Source organism: Sphaerodactylus townsendi, linkage group LG07 (genome assembly GCF_021028975.2).
Source record: "Sphaerodactylus townsendi isolate TG3544 linkage group LG07, MPM_Stown_v2.3, whole genome shotgun sequence".
NCBI lineage: Eukaryota > Metazoa > Chordata > Lepidosauria > Squamata > Sphaerodactylidae > Sphaerodactylus > Sphaerodactylus townsendi.
In genome coordinates, this window is record NC_059431.1 from 93740909 (window position 1) to 93763493 (window position 22585).

Genomic DNA, 22585 nt, shown 5'->3' on the forward strand with positions numbered 1-22585 from the left:
CGACCAGAAGCCCGTAGGAATCCGTTGGCGTTCCAACGTTCTACCGCAGTGCTGCTGGGTCAGCAGTGCATTACTATCTCCCCTCCCTTTTACATTTTGAGAGGGACCCGAAATGCTAAGGGGGTGATTTAAAGGGGCTGTCTCCTCCATGCGTCTGGTCAAGCTGGCCGAGCTTCCCTTACGTCGTAAACAGTACAGAACTTAGTTTAGCGGGGTAAGGGAAATTGAGGCTTCTTACACGTTACAGGCAATGGCGTAGACCACTGAGAGCGAAGCAAGATCCGATGCCAGAGGCACACAATTAAACCAATGCAGAGCTGCACAATAGCACTCAACCATCCTCCCGGCAGCCAGCTCAGAGGGGCTGACCACCAATGAGACAAACATCATATTTCAGATTAGATACAACTTCTTGCAGCTCCGCATTACTTTTCCTTATGAATCAATTGGGAATTATCAGAAGATTAAAACAACACCTTATTATGTACATTCTCACAACCTTGGTGATGTAGCAATAGTAATCAATGGCGGCCACACGGTTAATGGGGCAGCTTGGCGAAAGGATTCCTGCTGCTTCGAGAGGCCGACATCCAGAGCAATGGAGGTAGAGTTGATGGACTTGTGAGGGCACAGGCCAGCCGGTAATAGTCTTAGCATTGTAAGAAGCGAGTCGGGGACTCCCACTAGGAAGTTGCAGGGAGGCGAACTCCGCTTGGAGAGAGGCGACAGCGTCGCTCGACAGGAGGAATTGAGCAAGCGGGCTTGGCCAGGCGTCCGGGCTCGAGGTGGAGCCTGGGAGTAGGGCGATGGTGAGAGGCGACTGAGGCAACAAGGGGATTCCGGCAGAGAGAGTGGTAGAATGTAATTAAAGCGTTCTCTCCCGCGGGTCCAGAACCAACCCTAGGGGGGCAGGATGTTTCGAGCAGCGGGGAATGTCCTCCAGTATTGGTGTGCAGTTCCAATTGGCCGAGCGATGAATGGAGCCCGAATTGGTTCCCGTTTAGCTGCACCCGGTGGTAGGCGCAGGTGTTGGATTAAGTGGTTAGCGACAGTCTTGGTGACAAGGGAAAGCCAGCGAAGGGGTTTGGACGGCAGGTCCCCAGTGGTAGCTCATAGAGTACCTGATGGATGAGCATTCGCCCAGAAGGGGCTTAGCCAGACTCCGCTTCGTCTCGGTAGCTTGCAGACGAGGGAGCAGGCAGGAGCTTAGCAGGCTCCGACTCCTAGGTGATACTAGCCCAGGTAGAAGATGAGGCGTTGGCCGGCAGCAAAAACTGCTCCCAGATGTTGGTCTGGTGAAAGCTTCGTCAGGGGTGGCCGATGCATCGCTCGGCAGGAGAACTAACCAAGAGCAGGCAAAGGATGAGGTGGCCGCTGGAGTTAGCAGTGATGATACATGAAGGCGTACAGAGGTTCTGGTGTCGGGGTGGTCTTGCTGGGCGCAGCAACTCTAGAGGCTTGGCTGGTGGGTCGCCAGCGTCTCCCAGGTCATTGGTCTTTGGGCGTTGGCAGCGTTCCTGTTAGAGACAGCTGGGGCGGGATCCCTTTAGAAGATGTGTTCCATCTCCGGGATAGAGTTGGTTTCCTCCCTGGCGCCATTCCATGGGCTGGCCCTGTCATGGCAGGCCAGGTCCACAGGGACCTGTAGGAAGAAGGACTAGGAGCACACCCCTTTCCCCAGGTTATGGGAGGGCGGGTCCCGCCAGGCTCAGTTCTAAGCCGGATGGCGGGGAGATCAGGATCGAGGTTTTGTTGAGTTGGGGTTTAGAGTTTGTATAAGAGGCTTGTTTGCAGCCTGTGAAGGTTGCTGGTAATCCTACAGGACGCCTACTCCTCTTTCTTTAATTGTTTGACAGGGGAGGGCAGGAGAATTGCAGAAGCGACCCTGAGTGGGAGTAGCTTCAAATGATCATCAGAGTGCGTCAAAGGCTGAGGGTCGAACCTCGGGGACAGAGGCGGGTCCTGGGGAGTTGTGGGTATGCATGCTTAATCAGCAACACAAAAGGGGGGCTTTTGGAGCCTTTTGGGGGGGATAAGGTGCATCCAGGAGAATGATGCAATCAGGCGATTAGAGGCAGATTCCTACAGCACACAAACAAAAAAAAAAGGGGGGTTTTCTTTAGGGAGTTGCACTTACCGTGACAATTGGTTAGCAGAGCTGGATGGTGCTAAGAATTTTGTCGAATTATCTTGGGAATTGCCGCCTGCGAGACCGCTCCTTAAGGCGGTTTTACATTAAAAAAGCATGGCTAGCGTGGTATTGATAAAGTTGCCAGGCGGCGTATAGCAAAACAGGTTTAGTAGGGGGCATAATGGTGGCCAGCACTTGCAACCTGGGGCCTGTCCTGGCCCCGGTGCTGCGGTATCGGGGCCGGGCCCAGATTTTAATCCAGGGAGGGCCAGTAGTCAGCCAATTGGCCCTCCCGCCTCTACTGATAGAAACAGAAGGAGAGAGAGAGGGAGGGAGGAAAAACAGTTTCCCTTACGGAAATTAGAAAGTAATTTTAGGAAGAAGACACGATGAGATCAATGATCTGTAGCGGCTTTACCGCTCCCAGACCAAAGTGGATTTGACCTGACTCATGAGGTCCCTTCCCAGAGATTGGATGTACAAAACTGATGCAAATGGGACTGTGAGCTGCCTTTCGAGTCCTGGGCTGTTGACATGCCGGATGCTCCGTCTGGTTTGTCTCCACCCCCCCCCAGATGTGCGGGCAGGCCTCAGGTGAAGCCACTGGTGGGCCTCGGCTACTCTGATAGCCCGGTAACATCAGCATGCCGGTGTCCACCAGGCCCATGAACATACATCCCTTCTATGCAGAGCTCCAGGTATGGGAGCTCGATAAACGTCTCCACCGCTCTTGACGGTGGTGTAGGCTGCGCCATGTTGGCTGCTGGGGCTTGTAGCCTTTGTGGGTGACAGCGGGCAGCATGGGGCAAGAGAGAATCAACTGGCGCCCAGCTGGCTCCGACAGGCAACTCCTGTGGGATGTTTGTCAGACTTGGGAGATGGATGGGTCCTTGAGTGCGTGGGGTAAGTCACTCCGGGGCGATGAACAGTCCCTGTTCAGCGGCTTAGAGGAGCCTTTAGCAACACCCAGCCCAATAATGGTCAGTAGGGATGGGCTCGTCATGCCTGGGTTGGGGCGCTAAAGAACCTCGTGGGGAACTTAAAGGAGATGGGCTGGAGTGCATCTGGCCCGAGATGATGCACCCGCAGGGGGGGTGGTTTGGCAGGGCCTTGGTGTTTTGGGTCTGCTCTAGTATTCTCTCCCTTGGTCCTGGGCAGGAGGCGCCGAGGCGGGGAGTTTCCCGGCAGGCAGTCGTTTCTCCAGTGGAAACCTGCTGGCATCATTAGGCGGCACGGGTTTTAGGTGGCCTTCTCCTGGGGGGGAGGGACCCTCCTCAGCGGGGACAGAGGCCCCACGGGCTGCCACCGCCCCTTGGAGGTGTCGGGTCTACATAGTTAAAGCAGTCATCCTGAGGCTGCCTCCCGCTGATGGAGAGTGCTGCGGCGGGGAGGCCAGCTTGGTGGCCGGAGGATCCGATGTCCTGGCAAGCCTGCAAGCATGTCGGCCAGTTCCAGGATCCCCTTGGAGCCCGTGGTGCTCACGGCCTCCATTAGGCGTTCTCTTTGCGGCGCATGAGGAGCTACGTTTTGGAGCCTCTGCTATCTACCTGCACCTCTTAGCTTCCTGGAGCCTGTTCACCATTCGGCATAGGGCTCTTGGGGTTTGCGGATGGTGGAGAAACTCTGGGTTAGCTGGCAGGCATTGGGGACTTTGATAAATGCCTTATAGAAGCCTCCAAACGTAGGGTGGCCCCTCCAGGCAAGGACAATCTGATGGTTGGGGTTGTGGCTTATGAAACCCATTAAAACTGGCGGCTGTGTAGAGAGCGCCGAGGCCCAGCTCCTACTGATGCATTGCTGGGAACTCGCTCCCAGATCACAAATTATTGCAGGGCTCAGAGACATCGCGAAGGTGGTTTCAGTCGTCCGGAACCATTGGGGGGTGATTCCTACGATTACCTCCAGCATGCCTCTCCAGTAGAGACTAGTGATTCCCTCGTCTCGCGTAAACTGCGAAGACTCCAGTGAGGATAATTTATGGCAAAGGCGATTTTCGACAACCATGAATAAGCGCCACCCTCCCACCGGTATCGTAAAATGGATGAGGGCACAATGCAAGAATATACGATAGTCTTCCGTCAGGTTTCTTTCTTCTACAGATCATTAGCTATCGTTCTCACGAGAGTTTTGAAACCAGCGCCATTACGATAAGCTGTAATTCACAGTGGCTTGAGGAAAATGAAGAGGCCGAACAAGGGGAGAGGCTGGCTGGCTTGTGGGAGAGTTCTGAAAATAGGCCGAGGAGGAGGAGCAAAGGGGGCAGAAGGGGGAGGATGGCGTCCAATTTAGTGGATAGAAATTCCGGAGGTTGAAATTGAAGGTGAAAGATGTCGAAAGGAGGCTGACTACAGCAAGGGGAACCATAGGTCTGCAGGCTGATGGCGACATAACATTATCTCCGATCAGTACTTGGTATTGTCGGTAGCGAGGCTCTGTCGCGAAGAATGCGCCCGATGTTTTCCCAGTCTTAAGATTCAATGTCCCCCCTCCTGGGTACCATGGACACTGGAAGCTGTCTCCTCAACCGTTGCGCAGCTCCCAGCTATAACTACGGGGACCCTGCCGCACATTATTCGCGCTTTCCAGTTGATCCAGCGTGCTTGTCATAAGCCCTGCTTTGCAAGCTCCCATACTCCACTGGTGTTCAGTGGTGAGAGAGTGTCCTAGGGCGATGTCTGGATCACGCCAATCCAGAGGACAGGCCGATACGAAAGCCGGTGGTCCCGGATCGCCCGATCAGCGGACTTGGTGCTCCGAAGCCCCTCCCAGGCGGCGGTGAGCAGGGTGGAGGTTGAGAGATTCCCGGGTTCGGCACCAGCATGATGCGACCCGCGTGGTCAGCGTAAGAAACGAGGCGAGACGGAGATAACATCTAATTGAGAGATACGCCAGCAGCGAGAGCCCGGAGGTCCGTGTTCCCCTAAGCGAATCTCCAGCGTGCTGGTTCCTGGCACCTTTTATTGTTATTCTCAGTGTGGGAGGAGGGACGGGGGGGAGTTCGGAGGCGGGGAGGTGGAGATCATCATGTGATGCACAGCAGTCTCTGGCTAGCGTCACGGAGAGGAGTGTAAAGCTCGATCTGGGCCTAATCCTCTCACCTGGGGGCAGGACCATTGTCCCTGCGCCCGGTGACTGAGCCAGACAGTTCATGACCCGTGACTCATAGGGGGATGAGGAGTGGGGGGGTGCGGTGCGACCAGAAGGCCGTAGGTCCGTTGGCGTTCCAACGTTCTACCACGGTGCTGCTGGGTCAGCAGTGCATTACTACAGAGGAATCCCTGACTTAAACAGCCTGTTTGTTTACAGCAATGCTTGTTGCAATTTAAACGTCATAAATGTACAAAATCACCTGCTGTAGGCAAGAATTTGCTGGAAATAATAGCTGCCAAGAATATCTGCAGTGCCATTGTTAATCTGCCTTGCTCTTACCACTTGCTTATAGTATTGTTGTTCATCAGCCTTCTTGTGTGTTTATGTTGCCCTTGTCTGGTTGCATTAACACCCTTCTTGTTGCTGTTTAGGCGTTGGTGGCATAGAAGCAGAAGCAGTGATGCTGGGCCAGCCAATCAGTATGGTGCTTCCTGAAGTGATTGGCTACAAACTGACAGGAAATCCTCAACCACTTGTCACATCCACAGACATTGTGCTCACTGTTACCAAGGTAATAACAGGATCAGACACTTCAGCCACCAGTCATACTACTGTTGCCCATTTTCTAGGGATGCTGTCTTCACTGCCTTCCAGAGGGTTGCTGATAGCAGATGTGTCTACAAGGGCTCCAGTTATCATTACCATCAGGTGTGTAGTGCAGTGGCTCACTGCATGAGCAGTGAGCCAGAAAATCCTGCTTTCAAATTTCCCATCATTCCAGTGGCGTAGCGCCCCCAGAATGTAAATCACATGTCCCAGGCAGAGGCCATTTGGATCATGGGAGTGGAAAATCACCCCCACACCCTACCTCCCTCTCCCCCCTCTACTGCGCCACACACAGGGGCTCCCAGCCAGGCCAAGCCAAGGGGAAGGCTCAGCCAGCATGCCCAGGGCCGGGAGTGGGGGAAGGCGCACTGGCCGAGGATAGGGCCTTCCCATTTGGGTGTGCCAGGCAATTTTTTTTCTGTTCTGCAGCCTCCCCACCCCGCCTAAAAGCCCTCTGGAGGTAGCACAGTGGCAGAGCCATCCCCACATTGGGCTGTGGATTGGGCATTTTCTAGTGGCACCAGAGAATTTGCTGCCTCTCTCCTCCCACTGCATTCTACTGATCTCCATGACATGCTGCTTTTGGGGAACAGGAGACCCTGAAAAATGACAGGAAAGGGATCTGCAACAGAAAAGGGGATTTGATGGAAACTACCAGTTGAGTCTAGATCCATCTGATTGTCTTTACTCTAGCTGGGCATCTCTGTAGCCTGAATGTAAATGCAGATGGCACTGTAAAGCAAGGAAGGATTGAGTCAGGGTACCTGAGTTTGTGCATCATCATCATCATCATCATCATCATCATCATCATCATCATTATCATCATCATCATCATCATCATCATCATCATCATTATTATTATTATTATTATTATTATTATTATTATTATTATTATTATTAAATAAATTTGATAAACCGCCCACCCCCGAAGGGCTCTGGGCAGTGTACAACAAAACCACAACTAAGACAATGTGCACAATAAATAAGTGATAAATAGTTAAAATACATAACCCTAATTAGGACTTTTAACAAGTCAACTTTGAGCCATGGTTTTGGATTCAGCTTTAACAGGCCCTAACTAACCATTGTTAATGAAGCTTCTCATGTTTGGATGAGCACCCAGACCATTGATGGATGATCACAGTAACCACTGATTCTGAACTTTTGATTCTGGACACTTCTGTGTCATGTGGGGTAAGATGGTGTCAAATGATACTGATTGTGTGTTTTTTCAATAATCTGTTGCAGAATCTACGCCAGGTTGGGGTCGTGGGTAAATTTGTCGAGTTCTTTGGGCCTGGGGTTACTCACTTGTCCATTGCTGACAGAGCCACCATTGCCAACATGTGCCCAGAGTATGGAGCAACTGCAGCCTATTTCCCTGTTGATGAAGTTAGCATCCAGTACCTGGTTCAGACTGGTAAGTGTTACGGTTGTATCTGAAAGAGCAGTCATGTTCAGGTTGAGGTTTAGACATTGCAGAGGTGGATGGTTTCCTGAGAACCCAGTATACGGTATGCTGTCAAGTTCCACTTTGGAAAAATGGCAAGATGTAAATATACTAAATCTATATTTCTAGATTTAGCTTTCACTCAGGTCAGCTGGTGTCTTTAACAGTATGCATGTCACTTTGGCAGATACCTAAAATATTGCAGTTGTGTATATTTTTAATCCATTGATTAGTAAACCATTGCATAGATATGTATACAAATATCAGTAAATACCAATAGTTTTTTCCCCTCCCAATAATTATTGCATTGGCAACTACTACGAAAATAAGTTTCTTCCCCTGTAAGAGTAATTGGAAAAATTCCTCTTCTTGGTTGGTGTCTGCCATCTGCAGTTTTTAAAACAACTTGTTAAAATATATATTTTTAAAATAATGTTGCCAATTTATTTTTTTTCAGTGTTTTTAGGTTGTTTTTTCCATAGAAGGACCCAAAACAGTTTACAAAAAGAAAAAGCTTCCAAGTTGCAGGGAAAATATACAAACCAATCCAGGCTGAGAGCAGTCAAGAGCCCTTTGCCTTCTGCCCTTTGGTTTGTCCCCAAGGGATTGTACCTCTTGTCCCTGCACAGGCTATATATCTATAGAAAAGAAATTAATCCAGGACAGTCTTTTCAGTTAGTCAAAATGTTTGAATTGATTCACCAGCTTATTAATTTGAATGGTTTATCTTGGTCTTTTAGGTGTGATTTAACTGAGTAGTTATTTCTGTCTCCTTTAGGACGTGATGAAGAAAAGATTAAGCATATTAGGAAATACCTTCAGGCTGTGGGAATGTTTAGAGATTTTAGTAATTCGTCACAAGACCCAGATTTTACCCAGGTAGGGTTTTTTTTAAAGTTGTAGCTTTCTGTTCCTTTTCAGTGCTTTCTTCACAAACAGCCTTTGTACCATTTTATTTGATATAAGAAAGAAGACTGAACATAGTATTAAAAGTGATCCTTGTTTTGAGGTTTGCTGCACAGTAATTGTGATGAACAGTCGGCTCCATGTGTTTGGGTTTCTGAGAATATTGGATCAGACGAAAGATCCATCTGAGTCAAATATTCTGTTAGCAACAGTGACCAGTGCAAGGATTCTGCAGAGTTTATAATTAGGACATAAAGACAACAACTTTTCCTCTTTCTGCCCCCAACATCTGGTACTAAGAGATCAAAATCTTACAGGTCTTCATGTCACAATTGAAGAACTTAAGAACAACCATTTTAGATCAGACCAATCGTCCATCTGGTCCAGTGGGCTGTGAGTCCTCAAGCAAAAGATGGAGCACCAAACTGGTCCCCTGTTGTTGCAGCTTAAAGCTACCTGATATACGATTACCAATACTGTGGCTGTTTGTCAACTTAGAGAATTGGAATCTCAAGTCTTCTAAGCATCTATAATTTGTTAAACCAACAGTTTACCTTTCCTTTTGTTTTCAGCTTCACATAACTCCAGAGCGGTATGAGAAGCCTTGCTTTATCCTGGCTCCAGAAAGCAGGGGTGACTTTTTTTTTATTCCAATGCAGCCGTCTCTCCCTCCTCCCAGATGTTCCCCCCTTAGCATTTCTAAGGACATTTCAGACTGGAGTAAAAGGGGGGAGGCAGAGAAGTCACAATTCTGTGCATGGAAGTCCTTCTGTACCTGGAAATTTTCATTAGATCAACCCATAGTTGTGATGAGGGTGGAATCCACCCTCCACCTCTTGTATTGTGTGTCTGATGAGTCACCCAGGAGATGGGATATGCCTTTTGGGGGGTTGGGGGGTTGGAGGGGTGCGTGTGTTGCAGTATCTAAGCTCTTTCTTTCCCAGAGGATTTCTCAGAGTCACACAGATACATCCCAACCATAATAAACATGCTACTAATGTTGATAGCTTTCAATATTAATAGAAGTCCTGTGACACAGAGTGGTAAGCTGCAGTACTGCAGTCAAAGCTCTGCTCATGACCTGAGATTGATCCTGATGGAAGTCGGTTTCAGGTAGCCAGCTCAAGGTTTACTCCACCTTCCAACGTTTCAAGGTCAGTAAGATGAGTACCCAGCTTGCTGGGGGTAAAGTGTAGGTGAGTGGGGAAGGCAATGGAAAGCTACCCCGGTTTTTAAAAAGTCTGCCTAGTAAACATCAAGATGTGACGTCACCCCCTGGGTCAGTAACGAAGGTAGTCTGTACCTTCAATATTGATAACATTAGTTTGGCTGCATGTGTCTGGATCTTTAAAGGGAGATCAGACAAATTCAAGGAGAATAGGGCTATCATTGACTATGAGCCATAATGACTAACAGCACAATCCGGTTGTGGGGAAGCGAGCACTGCAGCGGCCAGAGGCAGCACAGCAAACAAAAACTCTCCTGCCACATGAATCGCCCCATAGACACAGCTTACGCAGCACTTTTGTGTGGTGTAAGTCTTCAAGTCTAGGGGCTAACCAATGTTGGCTTTACCCCTGGCAATGCCCCGCCATCCTTCCCCGCTTCCCCAATGCAGGCATCCGAGCTCTGATCTTCAGCATGTCTGATTTCTGGGTTTCACCGCCACATAGCTGAGGGATGACTGCCCACCAGTGCCTTTCCCCCCTCTGCGGCAGGGGTGCCTCTTGCATCAGCGGAGGGGGAAACACATTGGTGCAGCCCTCCGCTACTCCCTATGAGTGCTTGGCTGCTCCCATCTGGATTGGGCTGCCCATGAAACATCCTTCTGCAGAGCAACAACAGGGAACCAGTTTGGTGCTCCATCTTTTGCTTGTGGACTCGCAGCCCACTGGACCAGATGGACAATTGGTCTGATCTAAAATGGCTGTTCTTAAGTTCTTCAATTGTGACATTAAGGCCTGTTTTTTTAAATAACTTTGCTAAATTAGGGCATTTTGTAATCAGTGTGGAGGACAGTGCCTTCTATCTTTGGTTACATCTGAGAAGATTTTCTTTTTTTTCTTCAACAGATTGTGGAGTTGGATTTGCAGACTGTCATGCCTTGCTGCAGTGGCCCAAAGAGGCCCCAGGACAAAGTGGAGGTCTTAGAAATGAAGAAAGATTTTGAGACCTGCTTAGGTGCCAAGGTAACCCCTCTTCTGAACCTGCAGCTGCATTTAATTTTCTTGCTTCAGACAGTCTTTCGCTAGTAAATACTTGTGTATGTATTTCGTTTAGATGTTTATACCCCATTTTCCCCCAGTATGTCAACTTCTGTTTTTATTGCATTGTTTTTACGTTTTGTAATCTGCCTTGTGTCTCATCAAGAAAGGTGGGCTATAAAATGAAGTAAAATAAAATAATTTACCCTACTCACTTCTTTATCCCTCGGGCTAAGGCAACTCAGTGAATCCAGTTTCAGGCTTGTGCCGTGGCTTCCACACGGCCACGCTGCGGGGGTGCGTCGGCGTAAACGATGCCGACGCACCCCCCCGGGACCGTTTGGGGTGGGGAAGACTGCGCCGCTTGCGCAGAGGCTGCACCGTCCCCCGAACGCCTTACCGTCCCTCCAACCTTCCGGCACGTTGCCCAGGCCAGGGGACATGCCCCCCTGCCCTGTGCGACAGTTCTGGAGTCACAGGGCGGGGGGGGGCATGTCCCCTGGCCTGGGCAATGCGCCAGAAGGTTGGCGGGCCGGTAAGGTGTTCGGGAAAGGGGGGGGAAGGGTGCCTTCCAGCTGCTGCCGTTCGCACGGCAGCGTTTGGAAGCCTCTGTTTTCAAAAAACCTTGCTCAGCAGCAGCGGCCGTGCAAACCCCTCCCCAGGGACGCTGTTTTTAGCATCCCTGGGATGCTGGATTCTCTGTGCAGAAACAGCTTAAGAGAGAATGATTGGCCCAAGATTATCCAGAGAGCTTCCATGCCAGAGTGGGGATTTGAATCTTGATCTCCCAGATCCTAGTCTGGCACTAGCAACTAGTTAACACTGGCTTATAGTTCCCAAATATTTTCACTGGAGAAACCTCCTTACTGAATTCTCTGTTCCACCCCACCTCCCATGTTTTGTGCACTGTGGTGGCCAGGAAGTGTTTTTGAGGGGGTAAGTCCAGACAAATGAGGGCGGGTTGAAAACATTTACAAAACATTTTCAGGGGCTTGTGCAGAAAGGGGCTGTACTTAGAATTTTTCTCAAAAGACAAAGCAGCCTACCATGGAGTTCATTTAAAACGGGTATAATACATGTTCCTAAATGGATGTATAGTGGGTATATATCTCATATCCTTTGTGTTAATATCGGTAACTTGGGATAGAAATAATATGTACAGCACATGCCATGGTGAGTTAAATCAGCCATACAGCTCAGTGAAAGTTACAGGCAGTAGACACAACATGATTTCACTCCCTTTCTCTTCTTTATTTAATATTAGTCACCACAATTCTCAATGTTTTTGTGTTTTCTCTTCCTTGTAGCAAGGTTTTAAAGGCTTCCAAATTGCCCCTGAGCATCACAACAATCATGTGAAATTTGTTTATAATGACAAGGAGTTTGAACTTGCTCACGGATCCGTTGTGATTGCTGCCATTACCAGCTGTACTAACACTAGCAATCCATCTGTAATGCTCGGTGCAGGTAAGTGCACCTAACCATCTGGCACCGCTTTAATTCCAGTTCTCATTTGGGATTTGAATGTGGAGAGAAAAATGAAACATTCCCTATGGAAACATTTGCATGGCAGATTGTCTGAAGACACTTGTTCTGCTCTTTAAGTCTGCAAAGCAGGAATCCTAAGGGCAGGGGACAGAACTGCATACATTGCGTCAGGGGTGGCCAACTATGGCCCTCCAGATGTTCATGGACTACAATTCCCATCAGCCCCTGCCAGAATAGCCAATTGGCCATGCTGGCAGGGGCTGATGGGAATTGTAGTCCACGAACATCTGGAGGGCCATAGTTGCCCACCCCTGCTAGGTAGTAGTTTCGTCATCTATGGTGAATAACAACTGCCTCCAAGTGCATAGCAGCACAACCCCATGAGTCCTGCAAAGAGATTTGGCATATATAGTAGCTGCAGCCCTCTGCTGTTTCTCGGCTGATCAAGAATCATAATGGAGCACTGTGGCCGTGCATCTGTTTTCTCCCTCTTCCGCCCTCTTTCTTTTCTACCTCAAGAGGAGCAAGGAAGACACATGAGACTGGTGATAGCTACAGTGCATTTCTCCAAACAGGTCAATGTCCATTGTGCACTGAAGATAATTCCTCTGGAGCAGCAGGAGCGTCCTCCTGATCCACTTACAACTAGTGTAACACTCAGTTTGTGCTGCACACTCATCTGCACAGTTTGTGCTGCACACCCAAATAAGGACTGTGAGCTATGTATGTATGTGCTGCCAAGTTGCAGTTGTCTTATGGCACTCCCCCAGCAAGGGGTTTTCAAGGCAAGCGAGAAGCAAAGATGGTTTGCCAGTGCCTTTCTCGGTAGAGTCTTCCTTAGTGGTTTCCCATCCAAGTACCTTCCTTAGCTTCTGAGATCTGTTGAGAATGGGCTTACAGCATACCATTCCACTTTTTGATCACAGAATAACAAGTAGAATATAAAATAAAATCTTATGGTTTTATAAACTCAGTGACATCTTGCTGCTAATACTTTGTCCAACAGACTTATGCTGACAGAGAAGGACTTAGCTGGAGGGAGTCATTGGATACAACTCAGTGCAAGGAAATTCAGCCTTCATCTTTTAAAAGTGAAACAATCCACTCCCACCATAAAAAAAAAACAAGTGACCATTTTTGAGAAAAAGTATATTTACTTATTTTATGCTACCTTTTTTTGCCCAAAATGGTTCCCAAAGCAACTCATATGAATCAAGGAAACAATGCTAATGACAACTAATGTTAAATGTAAAACACTGTTTAGAAAGAGGATTTTCAGCTGAGCATTCAGGCACAAAGAGAGGTGCGCAGCTACTTCCTGCTCCCCAATTAAGAAGGCTTGCACCAACAGTCTTAGCCATTTCGCCCAGCAGAATTTCCTGAACTCTATTCCCATCAGTCTGAATGTCTCAGAGATCAGCACAATGCCCTTTGCACTGTTTTCTCTGTGCTCCGTACCTGCTTTATGGTACACTTCTAGTGTGTTCAGATTAAGGCAGACCACTGGATAAAGCCATAAAGAACTCTTTCTACTGGCACTAAACATTTTTCTGCTGCAACATCACTTGCAGAGATTGGCAGTACAAAAATTCTCTAGTGGCATCCCATCTCCTTCTGGAGGAGTTCTATTGAGTTACTGAGCTGAGATAGTTTAATTATCTCATTTGCTGAGCAGATGTCTGATCTTGGGTCTTCTCGAGGCATATCTGTGCTAGAAGAGCTTACACTAGTTTTATAGTTGGTCAACTCTCTTGGTTTCTCTGTAGAAAATGTAGTTAGATGGGAATGATACGAGCTTTGTTTTAGAGGTCACCCAACACACTTACCAAAGTATAGTACCCAGGGTTCCCAAGGAATGACTGTTAAAAGCAACTGAAATTTGAAAAGTGAATATGCCCTCTCAGCGTCGCACCAGGTCAGACTGGGTGCATGGGGTGGATGCTTCAGCTGGCTTACAGGCCTGATTCAGCCCCTCAAGCTGAGGTACTCCCTCCAGGCCAATTTGGGCTGGGAAGCCTTCTGGGGGCTCATCAGCTGAGGCAGCCACTGCCCCCCCCCCGAGCCCAGCCCAACCAAGTCCCATTTATGTCTTATCCAGCCCTCATAACAAATTAGTTCAACACCCTTGATCTAAACAAAGATACAGTCGATATACAAATCTGACTGAATTCTAGCACAACTGGCTACTGGACTGACTAAGATGTCACACAGGTTTCTATCAGGAGAGGCAGTACTTTGGGTCCCGGGTTTTGACATATTTTAAAAATGTAAACCAGCTCCTGGAATTGAACCTGGAAGAAAAATGAATCTATTTTAAGATCAGTATTAGATGTGCATACCAGGCCATACCAGCTAAAAGCAGACTGCTGCACTGTGCACAACTTGACACATCCAGACAGTCTTCAAGGGCAGTCCCAGATAAAGCTCATTACAGTAACTAGATCTCACGAGTATAGAAGCAAGGGTTTGTGTAGCCAGATCAGTGAACTGTACATCCAAAACCCTGCTGACTACAGTACTTCCTAATTTTTTTTCTCCATAGTATTGGTACTTTGCTATCTAGGGTTGAAACATGGTAAAATTAAAAAGTCCTCTTTTACTGTGGCTTGGACTCAGAACTCTTAGGATTTGTTCTATTTCATGTGCTGTATCATCATTCAAAAATGTGCTGACTAGTGGGTCACATATATTGCCTGCCAGTGAGAAATGTTGTTCTTAGCCTGCAAGAAGGTTGTACAAGTACAAGTACGAAGTACCAGCTTTGCTTGCAAAAGGGTCAAGATTCAACATTGGGCAGTTAAAAAGGGATCAAGGATAAGATCTCTGTCTGATACACTGAAGAACCACTGCCAGCCAGGGAAGATAGTATCTGGAGTTCAGACCAAGGCCCCTTCCACACAGGCAGAATAATGCACTTTCGATCCACTTTCAATGCACTTTGCAGATGTGCAGAATAGCAAAATCCACTTGCAAATAATTGTGAAAGTGGATTGAAAGAGCATTATTCTGTATGTGCAGAAGGGGCCCAATAGCGTTTGTCTGAAGGTGTTAGACAAGTGTTCTAAATGTAGCAGAGAGGGGCCTAAACACAAAGTCTCTGCATTGAAAAAGAATGGGTTCAAATCAGCACACTATTTAATAACTTCCTCCTTCACTTAAGACAGCTTCATCTGTTTATTGCCATACAATGCTATAATGGTCTTTACTTTTTTTTCAGGATTGCTTGCCAAAAAAGCTGTGGAAGCTGGCCTGACTGTGAAACCGTATGTTAAAACTAGCCTTTCTCCAGGAAGTGGGGTGGTCACTTACTATCTGAGAGAAAGCGGAGTGATGCCTTACCTTTCTCAACTAGGGTATAAGATTGTTTCTTATTTTTTTACCTGGAAGACTTGTTTGATTGTGCTTCAAAATAGAAGATAATTCCTCAACTGGGGAGAAGTTCCTCCAGCTGGGGAAAGATGAATATCAAAAGCTTCCTGTTGAATCAGACCAGTGGTCCATCTAGACCAGCAACCTGTTTCTCACAGTGGCTTAACAGTTGCCATGGAGTGTTAGCAAACAGATCATAGAGGCCAAGGCCTTCCCTTGATGTTGTCTCCTAGGAATGTTGATCAGAGGCTTGCTGCCACTGGGGTGGGGATTTGCTTTAGTCTATAAATATGGTGGTCTAAAAATATATTAATGTATCCATGTAACAAGAAAATAGCAAAGCCACATCTGAAAACAAGGACTAAAACAGAGTGTCCATCAAATACAGATAGCAGCAAGGTAGAATGTTTGTGGTTTGTTGATTTTGCCTTTGTTGTTATTTCTTTAATAATAAAAATGAAGGAAGGAAGGTATACTTAGTTATTCATTATGGAGGCTTGTATATCCATCTATTTTGCATAGACCGGGCTGGACTGATCTTGTCAGAGCTCAGAAGCTAACAGGGTAAACCCTGGTTAGTTCTTGGATGGGAGATTACCAAGGCAGTCGAAGGAGTCTCTTGCCTTGGTTGCTACTTGATAGCACTTTAAACCACCAGCACATTGCAGCATACACATAAATGTTGCTTCATTACTGAAGTAAAATCTCAGTTCACACTGAGGAGGTAGAATGGTTTCTCAGTTGTATCACTCCAGGTTACAGTTGGGGGATTGCATTACTGAACTTTCCAAATACCAATATATCATGTCAGAAATAATGTTAGAGTAGAACTCCTTTTCCTGACATATTTTGGATGTTCCTTTCTTTATAAAAAGTAACAGCTCTGTACACATTCGTTCATGAGGTCCCTACTTACAGGCTGAAGATGTCTAATCCAGAAACAGTTTTATTGTATTATCTGACGTGACGTAGGCCTGAAGTAGGCATGGATAATTCCCCCAGTTTTGTCAACAGAAGTGTTCAGCACAGAGCCCCATGTGCTTTCCCCAGTGGCTTCTAAATACAAAACTCTCAGTAATATTCTGGGACAGGGGAGAAAACATGGACTAATTTTATCCTCTTTAGAGGATGCTGTTCTTGGCAGTTGTGTGATTTTTTTTTAAGTAGAAACCTTTGGTAACTCATTTAATGATATCTGTAGGTTTGATGTGGTGGGTTATGGATGTATGACCTGCATTGGCAACAGTGGACCTCTTCCAGAATCTGTTGTTGAAGCCATTACTCAGGTACGATTCAAGTGCTGCCTATTTAGGAAAATATTGCCCACCCAACTGCATTCAAGGAGGTTTACAAATAAAATTTAAAATGACAAAAGGATTTCCCTAGATTTCCCTAGAACACGTATTAACAGCATAAGAACCGAAAAGAATGTAATGATAACCACTAAAAACTACACATAAAGGACAGAGCATGAGAAAGTGAGCACCTGGTTAAGGGGACAGATTGGTGGATTCCGCATGGGCCAAAAACAGCAGTGTGAAAATGGTGTGAAAACGGTGTAAACTCTTTTGCACCGTTTTAAACCATTTTACACAGTTTTCACACTACTGTTTTTGGCCCATGCGGAATCTGCCATTGGGTCAACAGATTCCAAATGGCCTCCAAATCCCAGAATTCAGATGCAAGTGAACCTGGGGAATTTGAGGCCAGAGACCCGGAGTATTTCTAATAAATTGAATTAGCTAATACAGTATTAAAAAAAACCATCAGAGCCAAAGAAACACTGTCTGAGGGGGGATTTGTATGTGTTGTCATCTGTTTTTATATTGAAATCCTTGTAGCGTGGCAGAATATCTAGGGAAGGCACAGGCCTATTGGCAACGTTATCTTTATTTATTTTATTTATTTATTTATGGGATTTCTATACCGCCCAATCCTCAAAGGGCTCTGGGCGGTGTACAACATGGATTCCACATACAGTATATAAACAAAACCCCATTAAATTAAAATGTAAGTTTAAAAGTTTAAATATTTAAAACGCAGCAGTAATTCAGTAAAATGGCGTCAGCAATACCCCAGATTAAACCCTCCCCAAAAAGGGGGAACAAGACAGTAACAAAAGTGGGTCCCCTAGATGACAGGGGGACTCCAAAAACCGGAGAAATAGAGTAGAAGGGGCACCTAATCAGTGGCTGGGCACTCCAAAAGCCCGATGGAACAACTCAGTCTTACACAGGCCCTGCGGAATTCACCAAGATCCCGCAGGGCCCGGACAGCTGGAGGGAGAGTGTTCCACCAGGCAGGGGCCAAGGCTGAAAAGGCCCTGGCCCGAGTGGAGGCCAGCCGCATCATTGAGGGGCCAGGAACCACCAGTAAATTGGCCTCTGCTGAATGCAGAGGCCGAGTAGGGACATATGGGGTAATGCGATCTTTCAGCCTGATGCAATTCTCTTGCATATGTGGCATTCAAAACAGTCTTTGTCCGCCTCCTGGCAAATGGGTCTGGGGTGGCAGTCAACTTAGTGGGATATTAGTTACACAGGCCTCCAAAAAACAAACTCATCTTCTAGTCGTCTCTTATACGAAATTGAGATTTGATCTTTATCTGTTTAGCTTTACTTGTTTTGTGTCTCTATGGTCTATAGTAAAAGAAGCGATTACGTTCATTTTAGGTCATTTCCTAAACAACAGTAAACTAGGTTTGAATTGCAGTGTTGATTTTTCTGTCTCTGCCCAGGTTTTGTAGACTTGTGAAATTAGAAGCAATTTTGAATGTCATTCTCTCTTGCACAGGGAGATCTTGTAGCTGTGGGTGTACTGTCTGGAAACAGGAACTTTGAAGGCCGGGTCCATCCAAATACTCGCGCAAATTACCTGGCCTCACCACCTTTGGTAATAGCTTATGCCATTGCAGGGACTATAAGAATTGACTTTGAGAAGGAACCCCTAGGTAAGGCATCACTTCTTATATCTGAAGTGGCTGTTTTAAGTTACTCGGAATCATGTGGGTGTGGGTGACCTAGTTCCCAGAGTGGTACTATACTTGTGTCTGGGGGCTTTATCAGTTCCAGTGGGGAGGTGGGTCACATCACTGAATTCTCACCAGTACAAAAAAAAATCTGTGTTTATAAACACAGTCAGTGTTGGAGTCTAGTCTATTTCCTAACATGCTCGTTTTGGCGTGTTTTTGGTGGGAAGGCGATAGACATTCATTCATGTAAGCCACCATTTGCAGACAGAAGTGGTACAGACCAGACATAGGTTTAGTCCTTAATAAGGACTAAGATTGTATGTATCAATGTGTGACCTGTTTTCCTAGATTTTAAAGAATAGCTGTTAAGGTGGGTTTAAAGACTTAGAACTGCCACCTCTTCTTGTGTCTGATTCTTCCTCGAGCCACTACCATCAGGAAGCTGTGAAAAAGGACATAGAGATGAACTCATGGCACACATTGTGTTATTCTGTGATCTGGAACAGGGGGCAATGAATGACCCATGGGGTGGTGTCAATGGTAAACAAGCAGAAAATAAGAGCTGCCAGTTGAACACTCCAAGTCCATGACATAAATCAAACCATAATTACTACAATGCGGGAGTGTCACAGCTACAGTTCCCCCTTATGTTTATTGAATTGTGGAACTTGGGAATGAGAGAGACAGAGTGAGAAAGAGAGAGTGAAGACAGGTTTCAACACTTAGATTCTATCAAAGATAGTATCTCTTTTGCTTGTGTAAAATGTGTTGCTTTCTGCACCTAAGCAGAAAATTGCAAACCTTCCAGTAAAGCAGGAATGACTGGACAATGGCCAAGTGGAACAGAAGCATGTGCTGATCTGTTTGGTTTTCTAAGGAAAAGTCAAGGTTGTACATAAATGTGCATCCATACACACATAAAAATTCTGTACCTGTGCAATCTAAATTCTGCAAGTGGTGAACATTATTCAAATAGAGCAAGTTTGCACAATTTATTCCTCTCTCTTTGTGGTTTTAAATAATAATAATAAGCCTTTATTTGGCATAACAATAATCATAACACAATAAAAAACCTGAGATAAAAGGTATACAAATACAAAGGTTTAAGATAAAAGGTATACAAATACAAAGGTTTAAGATAAAATATAAATTATTGATTGTGCATCACCTCCAGTAAAAATTGTGCAACCAATTCACAAGTTTCATTGTCAGAATTGTCCAGAAGAAAAGGAAGTCTACTTGATTCTTCCATTTCACTAGGTATCCTAGAAAGAATGTTGGAATATTTTGATCTGATATTAGCAGATTTAGGGCAGCAAAGCAGTTGATGTGCCAATGTTTCAATTTGTTTGTCTCACCACAAGAGCATACCCTTACGGCTCATTTCCCAAGTTGTTAAATCTTACCAATGCAATCAAAAGCCGGAGGGGAAAACATTGAAGCGAGCAAGTGTGAGGGAGCTCTTCTCTGCATTGGATTAGTCAAAAAATACAAATGAGGGAGCCATCCTTGTTTTGATATAGGGGTTATTGAAAGATGTAAGGGTAGACAAGCTTTTCATAGCAGCCCTAAATAGAAATTAATCCATTCGGGCTTTCCAACAATTCTTTGTTTTAACAAGTTGTAGGATTCTGAAACTAGATAGCCAGTGAAAAGCGAGTCGCAGAGATATACCAAGTGATTCAATCTTTCTTTCGATCAGAGAGAACCATGGATTTCAGCCTGAGTATCAGACAAAAAAGTAGGTGAAAGATCCAGCCCAGAGTGCTCAATCATGCGAGAAATGCACGAAGGCCTGTAGATTTAAAAAGCTTCCTCAACCAAGCCTCTATAAACTAATGTGAATGCATTTGGCCCAGTTCTAAAACAGAGGGCCGCATAGCATGCACACAATTTGGCAGGCCCATGAATTTTCACGAGAAAAATTTGGATTGGACAGTATTCAAGGAGTGCGTCAACTGCTTGGAGCCAGATAGAGTAATCTTTTCCATAGGAAGTAACTGCGGCTTCTATCTTAGGAGTTAAAAGATTTTAGTGCTGCTGGGACAAGGGAGTGGCCCTTTCCATAAAAGAAGCGTGGTAAATGGCAGAATAACTGATGAGTAGCACCTGCAATATAGCAGCTTTTTTTGTGGGGTAACCAGGAGAGTAAGTTATAAGAAAATGTAATTCCAAGATATTTATGTATTGGTTATACCTGCTCCACTGGCACTTTTATTAATCTCCCAGTTATGTTTTGTATTGTTTGGCAAAGATCAAAAATCTTGGTCTTTTGATAATTGATGACTAGTCCGTTATCTGTACAGTACTGCCCACATCTATTCAGCAGTCGACTACCAGTCCAACTTTTGAGCGAGATAGAAGGATGAGTATCATCAGCATATAGAAGTATTGGAATATGTAGCCTTGGGCCCAATTTAGGGGCATGGTTATTAATTTCCAATAAGGCTGATGGAAGAGATCACTCAAAAATAAATTGAAAAGGGCTAGTGCTTCAAACACACAGCCTTGCCTCACACCTTTAAAGGTAGAAATAGAATCAGTCATGAGGAACCTTCACGTGAGCACTTTAACTCCTGCAGTTTGTGTTGGGTATAAAGGATTGCCTGATTAGAAAAAAGAAGTTTCTATTGTCTATTCCTTGTACATAGCCAATTTATTCCAAAGACGTTCTCTAGAGACTGTGTCAAAAGCTGCCTTCAAATCCAATGAAGGCGGCATAAAGTTTAGCCTTCTTGGACTTTTGGAGTATTTATTAACCAAATGCGTAAGAAGCATAGCATGGTCTAACGTGGATTTCCCTCGTGAAGCCTCCATTTGCTCTGGGCCAATGATAATTTCTGATGAATCGTCCAGGCCTGTAGTTTGGGTAAGAAGTGTCTTAGCATATATTTTCCCAATGACTGATGTCAAACTCAATTGGAAGGAAGTTGGCAGGATCCGATGGGTCACCTTTTTTATAAATAGGGTACAATGACTGCAGATAGCCAAGGCTTAGGAATGAGGCCTCCTGAGCTCATTAGATTTGGGTGAAAATAAGATTGGCCACAAAGGGGTGCCCACCCACTCTATATGCGACTTCAGTATCTCTTGGGAAATTATATATCTGGGCCAGAAGGCTTTACGGGGTTTCAATTCAGTTATTAGATCCATGATTTCCTGAGTTGTAACAGGAGGCCATTTGGAATCATCTAGTGATGGAGATGGATGATAAATGTTACTGGTCTCTTCCTTTTGGAACAGCCTTCGCAAAATGATCTTATCCAAACCTCAGGAGAATGGAAGAAAACGCCCTCATTTCCTTTATTGGAGTCAAGTCTGGTTTGGTCCAAGGCCCAAAACTGTCTTGAGAGTCATTGGAGATTACAGCTCTGATATGTTTTAGCGATCCCACCTCAGATTCATGCATGCATAATTTCGAACGGCTGGAAGTCCCTCAATTCCTTGGACAGTGTCCAGAATACTTGAGTCCCTCCTCCAAGAGTCTGCTGGTGGCATTCCTCCAGCTGTGCATGCAGCCTCTCAAGAGAACATCCTTCAATGGCTGCATACAGCATTCTCTTCTACTAAAGCAATTCTCATCCCTGGATTCTTCCACCTGGACGCTTCAAAAAACAATTTGATTTTTCGGTTCTGTCTTGGAATATCTCGGGGTGGAGGAATAAATGCGGGAACCCAAACTTTCTCAAATATCTGAGAGAAAAGCAGGTCTGAATTCTCTCATATAGGAAACTCTTGGCTATATCATCCCATAGATTTTGAGGGCTACAGGGGCCTTCTGCTCCCCCAGCAATTAGATGCAATGGGGCCGGCTGTCCTTCTGGTGGTCTCTGCATTTTTAATTTCTGTCTCTCTGCCAGCAAAAAATTCTATCAACCCCCTCCCACTTAATTCAAAGCATTGCTGATTAATTGATTAATTGGGGCAAATCATCACTGATATTCATTATCATACTGTATATCCGCCCTGGTGCGAATAATAGCGTTCGTGATGACACCGTGGCAAAATTTCTATCCCTCGTTTGTTGAGGAGCTAGAACTAAAATATTATCCTTCAACTGAAATTACTATATTGGGGGGATTTCTAATGCGAGAGTGGAGGTAATAATCTAACCTCATATTTGGAACGGTAGAAGGTTATGATGATAACGATTATGTCTATTCACTCTTACTTCCATCAGAAGTCATTATTCTTGAGGATACCTGAGACCAATTACACTGCTAGGAATCTGATCGGGAATTCGCTATCAAACATAACATGTTATGTAGCTCAATGGTCTAAAAATGCTATGACTTCGTTCTAATAATTTCACATTTGTTAGCACAGCTGGGGAAACAGTGTTATAGATTATTGTTTTATGTCACCAAAAT

The 22585-nt window shown here is 45.7% G+C and overlaps 1 protein-coding gene across 1 annotated transcript in view; it reads left to right on the forward strand.

Moving 5' to 3' along the window:
- ACO1 (aconitase 1) overlaps positions 1 to 22585 on the forward strand; it is a 61801-nt gene that overhangs the window by 27259 nt on the left and 11957 nt on the right. Inside the window, exons 7-14 of the mRNA XM_048503014.1 lie at positions 5653 to 5792; positions 7076 to 7247; positions 8056 to 8156; positions 10256 to 10372; positions 11695 to 11854; positions 15093 to 15228; positions 16446 to 16530; positions 18038 to 18194. Coding sequence (XP_048358971.1) covers positions 5653 to 5792; positions 7076 to 7247; positions 8056 to 8156; positions 10256 to 10372; positions 11695 to 11854; positions 15093 to 15228; positions 16446 to 16530; positions 18038 to 18194 — 1068 coding nt within the window. The remainder of the gene's footprint in view (positions 1 to 5652; positions 5793 to 7075; positions 7248 to 8055; positions 8157 to 10255; positions 10373 to 11694; positions 11855 to 15092; positions 15229 to 16445; positions 16531 to 18037; positions 18195 to 22585) is intronic.